The sequence below is a fragment of the Malus domestica genome, chromosome 04 (assembly GCF_042453785.1).
Source record: "Malus domestica chromosome 04, GDT2T_hap1".
Lineage (NCBI taxonomy): Eukaryota > Viridiplantae > Streptophyta > Magnoliopsida > Rosales > Rosaceae > Malus > Malus domestica.
This window is the reverse complement of record NC_091664.1, coordinates 16,954,076-16,963,666: the sequence shown is the minus strand read 5'-3', so window position 1 is coordinate 16,963,666 and position 9,591 is coordinate 16,954,076. Positions and strand designations below refer to the sequence as shown.

General features: G+C 38.4%; 1 protein-coding gene across 1 annotated transcript; it reads right to left on the bottom strand.

Moving 5' to 3' along the window:
• Nucleotides 1-6,224: 6,224 nt before the first annotated feature.
• On the bottom strand, nucleotides 6,225-6,707 carry LOC114824494 (uncharacterized). Its single transcript, XM_070820202.1, has 2 exons — nucleotides 6,422-6,707; nucleotides 6,225-6,358 (listed from the first exon to the last, which is right to left on the bottom strand). The coding sequence occupies exons 1-2, from the start codon at nucleotides 6,705-6,707 to the stop codon at nucleotides 6,225-6,227; spliced, it is 420 nt and encodes a 139-aa protein (XP_070676303.1).
• Nucleotides 6,708-9,591: the final 2,884 nt, after the last annotated feature.

The following is a 9,591-nucleotide window of genomic DNA, read 5'->3' as shown; positions in this document are numbered from 1 at the left end:
AGGACAAGATGCGTTTAATGCTTACTGTTCTAAATATCATATATGTGTTGGACCCGAAATTAGAGCCTATTTGTGAACCAAGTGATAAAGACTCGGACAATATAGTTGCCGATCGAAAGAAGCGTGAAGAAGATGAATTGGTATGTCGAGGACACATCTTGGGCACATTATCTGATCGTTTATATGACCTGTATGTACACATTCAATCTCCAAATGAAATTTGGGAAGCATTTGAACACAAGTACACAACGGAAAAAAGAGGTACGATAAATTTTTAATGTTCAAATACTATGAATTCACTATGTTTGATAACAAACCCATCCTAGACCAAGTTCATGAATTATTGGTCTTGGTCTCAAAGCTTCGTGAACTTAAAATAGTTATTCCGGATCCTATGATAGTTGGGGCTATTATGGCAAAATTACCCCAAACATGGAATAACTATAGAAAGAAACTTCTACACATGGTGGAAGATATTAGTTTGGATGATTTGCAAAAGGGTATTCAAATTGAAGAGGAAACTCGAAATCGTGATAAGAATTTTGCAAATCAAGATTTCTCTAAAGTTCACATTGTCAAATGAAACAAATATAAAAAGAACTTCAAAGTCAAAAGTGACAAAGGGAAGTTTAAGAAAACCAATTCCAACAACAATCAAAAGAAAGCAAATGGTGTCTGCTACCATTGTGGAAAGAAAGGCCATTACATTCGTGATTGTAGACACAGCAAAGCAAGTGAGGAATATGCCAATAAGACCAATAGCGCAAATATGGTGGAAAACTCTGGAATTGATAACATTGTTGCAATGGTATCAATGATGCATATTGGTATGATTACCGAACTGAATATGGCAGCAGCAATAAAATCCTCTGATTGGTAGCTCGACTCAGGGGCTACTATACATGTGTGCAATGACAATGCACAATTCAAGACATATGAAGCATCAACGGACAATCAAGAAGTTTTAATGGGAAATCATAATTCCGCCAAAGTTCTAGGAAAAGAAACCGTTGAACTTCAATTTACTTCTGGGAAGAAATTGATGTTGCTTAATGTACTGCATGTTCCAGAAATTAGAAAGATTCTTGTGTCTGCAAATTTATTATTTAAGAACGGTATAAAAACTGTTCTAGAGTCCGACAAGTTAATAATGTCAAAAAATAGGATGTTTGTTGGGAAGGGGTATTCTTGTGATGGGATGTTCAAACTAAGTATTAATAATAAAGTGAATTCTTCTGCTTATATTGTTGAATCTTCCTCTCATTTATGGCATTTATGTTTAGCACATATAAATTTTTGATCTTTAAAATACATGCGCACACTTGGTTTAATTGCTTGTAATGATGATTATAATGATAAATGTGAAACATGTATTCAAGCGAAAATGACTAAGAAACTTTTTCCAATTACCGAAAGAAATACAAATTTATTAGACTTAATACATTCTGACATAAGTGAATTTAATGATGTTTTAACAAGAGGAGGAAAAAGATATTTTATCACATTTATAGATGATTGTTCTAAGTTTACTTATGTTTATTTATTGTCTAATAAAGATGAAGCTTTTGAGTGTTTTAAGTACTATAAGGCTGAAGTTGAAAACCAAAAGGGAAGGAAAATTAAATGCCTTCGTAGTGATAGAGGTGGTGAATATTTTTCACATGAATTTGATATTTTTTGTGAAGAGCATGGTGTTGTACATCAAAGAACTGCCCCCTATACACCACAACAAAATGGTTTGGCAGAAAGAAAAAATAGGACACTCATTGAAATGATTAATTCTATGATGATTAATGCTAATACTCCAAAATATTTATGGGGTGAAGCATTGTTTACTACATGCCATATACACAATAGAATTACATCTATGAAGACACATATGTCACCATATGAAGTTTGGAAAGGAAGAAAACCAAATTTGTCATATTTGGGAGTATGGGGTTGTGTAGCTTTTTATAAGGCACACGATCCTAAGAGATCCAAGTTGGGTCCAAGAGGAATTAAAAGCATATTTGTAGGATATGCAGAAAATTCAAAGGCATATAGGTTGCTTAATTTAGACTCAAACACAATAGTTGAGTCTAAAGATGTCGAATTTATAGAAAATAAATTCTATAATGACTACTCAGTGTCTGGAAAAGAGAATGATCAAACACCTTTCCCTAATCCGTTTACTAGTCATTCTCAAGGTGAGAAAAGAAAACAGTCTGAAACTGTTAATGAACCAAGGAAAAACCAAAGGGCAAGAAAAGTGTTTGTACCATACTTAGGGCCTCCGTATTTAGATCTCGTATAAATACTCGGGGGACTCAAATATAATTATGTAATAAAGGAAGGGGCAAATATGTAATAAGTGAGGAGCCCTTATTCTATAAAAGGGACTCCTCACCCTCATAATGAGGGGGAGCCTCCTCACCCCCGGAGGCCAATTCTTAGGCCTGACTTTCACCCTCTCAAAGCCTCACATCTCTTCTCATATTCAGAGCCTAGCTCTCACTCTCACATTGCAGAGGCTCTCTCCCTCTCAACCCTCTCAGAGAAATACAATATCAGTGTGGACGTAGCCCAAACATTGGTGTGAACCATGATACATCTTGTGTTATTTACATTCTTGCAAATTCACGGTTGGATTTACGTTGTTCCAAGACCCCTCCGGTTTTATGCATCAACAAAAAGAAAAGACTCTAGGCTCTGATTTTATTTCATCTTGTTGATGCACAAAACTGAAGGGGTTTTGGAACAACGTAAATCCGACCGTGAATCTCCAAGAAAGTAAATAACACAAAATGTATCGTGGTTCACCCCAATGTTTGGGCTACGTTCACACTGATATTGTATTTCTCTAAGAGAATTGAGGATGAGAGGGTGAGAGCTTCTGAGGGTGAGATAACTCTTCCCATGGCCTAAAATGGCTTCTCTTAATGAGGAGAGTGAGGGGTCCTTTTATAGAAGAATGGCTCTTCACTTATTACATATTTGCCCATTCCTTTATTACATAATTACATTTGAGTCCCCCGAGTATTTATACGAGATCTAAATACGGAGACCCTAAGTATGGTACAAACAGTAGTCCTCTAAGTCTTCAGTCAAGAGAGTCTTTTGGCTAGAGACTTGAAATTCAGTCCATGTGTGGGCCGAAGTAACTAAATGTCGTCTATAATTGATACTTGATATGAGGCGGTGCCCAATCTGAAATGATGCTCAACCAGAAGTAGCACATGTTGCGAGGCTGCTCTGCTTGTGGCTTATGTTGCTTTGGTTGGCTTGGCTTGTGGTGTTTGAAGGTGAGGGAGTCCCTTTTATAGAATGAGGGCTCACTCATCAATACAAAAAATGATGGGCTAGAGTTGGTGCTCGTGGCGAGGTTGTTGCTCAGTAGGCGGCGATGCTCTCTAATGATGGTAAGGGAGTCCCTTTTATAAAATAAGGGCTCGCTCCTCAATACATAAGTGATGGGTTAGGAGTGATGCTCGCGATGAGTCGGTTACTCAGCAAGCAGCGATGCTCTCTAATGATGGTGAGGGAATCCCTTTTATAAAATAAGGGCTCGCTCCTTAGTACATGAATAATGGGTGCTCTCTAATGAAAGTGAGGGAATCCCTTTTATAGAATAATAGCTCGCTCCTTAATACATAAATAATGAGTGCTCTCTAATGAAAGTGAAAGAGTCCCTTTTATAGAATAAGGGATCGCTCCTCAATACATAAATAATAGGCTAAGTCCCCCAAATATTTTTCATGAGGCCCAGTTGAGGCCCAATATATGGTACATAATGTAGTCCCCCAAGTCTTCAGTCAATAGAGTCTGTTGGCTGGAGACTTCAACTTAAATCCATGTATGGGACCGAAGTGGCTGTTGTTCGGAGACGATATTTGTATACCCTGCATTGAAACTTTGTAGGTGAAGCTTTGCAAGTGAAGCTTTGAAGCTAGAACTCTGTAAATGAAGCTTTCGAAGCTAGAAATTTTGTAAATGAAGCTTTTGAAGCTAGAGCTCTGTAAATGAAGCTTTCGAAGATAGAGCTTTTGTAAATGAAGCTTTCGAAGCTGATTGACATGAGTGATGCTCATGAATGTTTATGTTGATTGACATGAGTGATATTCATGGATGTTGGCATGAGTGATGCTCATGGATGTTGGCATGAGTGATGCTCATGAATATTGACATAAGTGATGCTCATGAATGTTGATATGAATGATGGTCATGAATGTTTACGTATGATTGTCATGAGTGATGCTCATGAATGTTTATGTATGATTGACATGAATTATGCTCATTGATGCGAAATATATAAGCACACAAATTAAACCCTCTTTTGACAATTGTAGCAAAGTATGTACGTAGGGATCGTTCTAAACCGGGGATTAGGAGGGCTTGCTAAAACCTCTAAACTGACTCAAAAACAAAAAGAAACAAAGTTAAAAATGTAAACAAAAGACTTTTTTTAAAACAAGAAAGTAAAAGGGGGATTTGGGTTTGGTGAAGTTGAAAGTAAAACAAATAAACTAAAACTTAAATAGATTTTTAGCTAGGAAGATTATAAAACAAATTTGAGAAATAAGATGATGGATGGATTAGTTAGAGGTCCGTTCTTCACACATGACACACTTGTACATGAATCGATTTCCAATTGCTTTTCAATAAACTATGATGCTCAACACCCCAGATTGACCGTGATGCACAAATTAACCCTCAGATTTTCCTTTACTTATTGAATTGGTTGAATGCATGCGACAATCCAAATTATTCTCTAAAAGTCCCCTATATGAATGCATAATAGAGATACAATCAGAGATCATTACGTTCAATGAAAATCATAAGTGTTGACGAGGCAATTGTAACTATGAATGCATGATACGTTTGTCAAGAAGTCAATTAACGCGATTGTGACAAGCAACCTTCACTGCTCATGAATATAAACTTGTAACAATTAGGTGAAACTCATTTATATTCTAGCATCTAATTCATGTTTGAAAACTAAGTATGCATCCTTAATAAACATACAAGAATCAGTTATGAAGAAAATAGATAATTGAATTGCAATCACAACTTATCAAATCACAATTGGAAGAAATCAATTCATATCACAAGCATGTTCATGGCTTCAAACTTCCCCCTAACTAAATAGGGGTTTAGTTCCTCATGTTCATAAAACAAAGATAAATAGAATTATACATTGAAAACAAAAGAAAGAAAACACCTAAACGTTCCAACGATCCATGAGGGTATGGATAGTCCTAATCTAGGCTAGGTGAGGGTAATGTGGGTTAACAAAGAAAAGGCTAAACAAGGCTCAATGGGGTTAACACCTACAAAACATAATGACATAGGGATTCATGGCTTTTTGGCTAAGGTGGTGGTCACTACACAACTTTATCTTGAATATGTGTTATGCTAATCAATAACATGCTTTGAATGAAATGGGCATGAGTTCTAGTGTTTGGAACTAAATGATGAAACGCCTTCTAAGTAGCAACCAAGCAAAGAATAATGAGATCATGCAACGACTTTAGAAAACAAAGAATGCACAGATTTTGACTCTCCAAATAAACGTTTAGGCTCAAGTCTCACAAGGTTGTAGCGTTAATTTGAGTTCCTTCCTTCAAGCATGTTACAAAAACTGATTTTTCCTTTATGATTACATGTGAATTCATAAGTTATAACCACAACCAAGCATAAACCAAAGAGTAAATCAAACTTTTATCCATGTTTATAACTTTCTTTAACCGTCATGCAATTACAAACCGAATCCTCATCATTGTGTTGGAAGGTACCCTAAGACACAAACAAACACACAAAAATAACTCTTTTTGGGTTTTTAAAACAAATTTTTATGGGATTTTCGAATTTTTGACTCAAAACACACTAAAACACAACAAAACAGCTTAAAAAAAAAAGGCTTAAAAACAGTGCAAAATAACATTAGAAATTATGAGTGAGAAAACCCTACGAATTTGCATCAAAACACTTTGGTTACCCCCCCACACTTAAATCAAACATTGTCCTCAATGTTTCAAGCATATACTAACACAAATAACAAACAAACAAACAAAACAGCAACTAAGCAATTTAACATGGCATAAGTGAAAACAACAACAAAGAGAAGGGTTTAGGAACGCAAATCTGGAATTTGGAGTGCTCTCTAGGTCTTCCTTTGTTGCATGCATGGGTTGCCTCCTAAGTAGCGCTTGCTTTAACGTCGTACAGCCGGACGAAGAACCCATTCACTCCTCAATGGAGTCCACGGCATGCAAGGGAATGTCATCCACGGTATGCTCCTCAAAGTTCTCGTAGTACGGCTTCAAACGATGCCCGTTTACCTTGAATTCGTGTCCCGTTTTCAAGCTTTGGATTTGGACTGCACCATGAACAAAAACATTAGTAATAAGAAAAGGTCCAATCCACTTGGAACGTAACTTACCGGGAAACAAACGTAAACGGGAATTGAACAATAGCACTTTCTGCCCAATTGCGAACGTTTTGCCTTTAATCATCTTATCATGGAACACCTTGGTCTTTTCCTTGTAAATGCTTGCGTTCTCATATGCCTCGTGCCTTATCTCATCAAGCTCATTCAATTGGAACTTCCGGTGACTTCCCGCTTCATCAAGGTTCATGTTAAACTTCTTGACGGCCCAATAAGCTTTGTGCTCCAACTCAACGGGGAGATGGCACGGTTTGCCATAGACAAGCCGAAAGGGGGACATTCCAATGGGTGTCTTGTACGCCGTACGATACGCCCAAAGTGCATCATCTAACCGTAAACTCCAATCCTTCCTCGTTGGCCCAACGGTCTTCTCTAGGATTTGCTTGATCTCACGGTTGGAAACCTCGGCTTGGCCATTAGTTTGAGGATGATAAGGAGTAGAAACCTTATGATTGACATTGTATTTCCTCAATAACGCCTCAATGGTCCGGTTGCAAAAGTGTGACCCTCCATCACTAATGATCACTCGTGGCATGCCAAACCTTGCAAAAATGTTAGTTCTAATAAAATCTGCAACCACTTTAGAATCATTAGTTCGGGTGGCCTTTGCTTCCACCCACTTTGACACATAATCAACTGCAAGCAAAATATATATAAAACCATACGAAGAAGGAAAGGGACCCATAAAATCAATACCCCAAACATCGAAAATTTCAACATTTAGGATAGAAACCTGCGACATTTGGTCCCTAGCACCAATGTTACCCATTCGTTGGCATTTATCACATGTTAAGCAAAAAGTTCTAGCATCCTTAAAAATACTAGGCCAATAAAATCCACATTGTAATACCTTAAGGGCAGTTCTTTGTGTGCCAAAGTGCCCACCACATGCATATGTGTGACAAAAACTTAAAATTGAACAAAATTCAGAATCATGCACACAACGACGAACAATTTGATCCGGGCAAAATTTCCACAAATATGGATCATCCCACACATAAAACCGTGCATCATGCCTAAGTTTATCACGTTGGTGCCTAGTGTAAGTGCTTGGAATTCGTTTTGTCACCAAAAAGTTCACCAAATCAGCATACCAAGGCTCACTAACCTTTATGGACAGCAATTGTTCATCGGGGAATGTCTCCAAAATCGGCAAAGCCTCCTCATTATGCACCATTCGGCTCAAGTGGTCAGCCACTACGTTCTCACTTCCCTTCTTGTCACGAATCTCTATGTCGAACTCTTGAAGTAGCAACATCCACCGACTTAGCCGTGGCTTGGCCTCCTTTTTGGTGAGCAAGTACTTCAATGCTGCATGGTCAGTGAAAACAATTACTTTAGTACCAATTAGATATGATCTAAACTTATCTAAAGCAAAAACAACGGCAAGAAGTTCTTTTTCTGTAGTGGAATAGTTCAATTGTGCATCATTCAACGTCCGTGAGGCATAGTAGATGACGTGTGGCTTTTTGTCCTTCCTTTGTCCCAAAACAGCCCCTAAAGCGTAGTCGGACGCATCGCACATAAGCTCGAAAGGTAGGCTCCAATCTGGTGGAACAATGATGGGTGCCGTGGTTAACAACTCCTTGAGTTGATTTAATGATGCCGTGCACTCCTTGGTGAATTCAAACGCCACTTCTTTTTGTAGGAAACGGCAAAGAGGTTGTGCTATCTTCGAAAAATCTTTGATAAACCTACGATAAAATCCTGCATGACCAAGAAACGAACGAACCTCTCTAACCGAAGTCGGAGAGGGTAAGTGACGTACTAGATCTATTTTGGATTTATCCACCTCAATGCCATTTTCAGAGATAATATGCCCTAAAACTATGCCTTGTTTTACCATAAAGTGACACTTTTCCCAATTTAAAACGAGGTTAGTTTCCATGCATCGTTTTAAGATTAATGTGAGATTTTCCAAGCAACCATCAAACGAATCGCCAAAGACACTAAAATCATCCATGAATACCTCAATAATCTTCTCAATAAAATCTGAAAAAATACTTACCATGCATCGTTGGAACATGGCCGGTGCATTGCATAAACCGAATGGCATGAGGCGGTAAGCAAAAGTACCAAATGGGCACGTGAAGGTGGTCTTTTCTTGGTCTTCCGGAGCTATGACAATTTGATTATATCCCGAATAACCATCAAGAAAACAATAAAAAGAATGACCGGCTAACCTTTCTAGCATTTGATCGATGAATGGTAGTGGAAAGTGGTCCTTCCTTGTGGTGTTGTTGAGCTTCCTATAGTCAATGCATACTCTCCAACCTGTTTGAATATAGGGTTGGCACAAGCTCGTCCTCGGCATTCTTCACCACAGTGACTCCGGACTTCTTTGGGACAACTTGAACCGGTGAGACCCAACGGCTATCTGAAATTGGATAAATCACCCCACAATCGAGAAGCTTTATAATCTCCTTTTTCACGACTTCCATCATTGGAGGGTTGAGTCGGCGTTGAGCCTCTCGAGTTGGTTTAGCCCCCTCCTTTAGAAAGATGCGATGCATGCACGTTGTAGGGCTAATTCCCTTAATATCGGCCAATGTCCATCCGATGGCTGTTTTGTGCTCTTTCAACACCCGAATCAACTTTTCTTCCTCTAATGCCGTGAGTGATGAAGAGACAATGATGGGCAACGTCTCTTCCTCTCCCATGAATGCATACTTTAAATGATCCGGCAACGGTTTAAGCTCAAGAACGGGGGCCTGAATCACAGAAGGTAACAACGTATTAGTGGAAACGGGAATTGGAATTGGGTTAAACGGCTTACCATGATGTTTTGGCAATGATTCCAAGGCAGCCACAAGCTCGGCATGTTCATCATTTGGTACGGCCATGTTGGGTTTTGTGCCAAATCCTTGTGCAATTGTCGTTTCGAGTGGATCGTCTTCCAACATATCAAGATAATCCTGTGCCAATTCATCCAATATATCAATAGAAAAACAAGAATGATCATCTTTAGGAAATTTCATAGCTTCAGAAATGTTAAAGTTAATAATCTCCCCATCAAATTCCATTGTCAACATCCCTTTGAACACATCTATCTTGGTGCGTGCTGTTTTCATGAATGGCCTCCCAAGTAGAATTGGCAATGGGGTGACATTTGGTGAGTCCTCCATCTCTAAAACGTAGAAATCCGCTGGAAATATCAAGTTATC

Coding starts and splice junctions, on each gene's coding strand:
- LOC114824494 (XM_070820202.1), bottom strand. CDS start 6,707: ATGTCCCCCTTTCGGCTTGTCTATGGCAAACCGTGCCATCTCCCCGTT. Junction 6,359..6,421: donor CCGTTTACGTTTGTTTCCCG/GTAAGTTACGTT, acceptor TTCATGGTGCAG/TCCAAATCCAAAGCTTGAAA.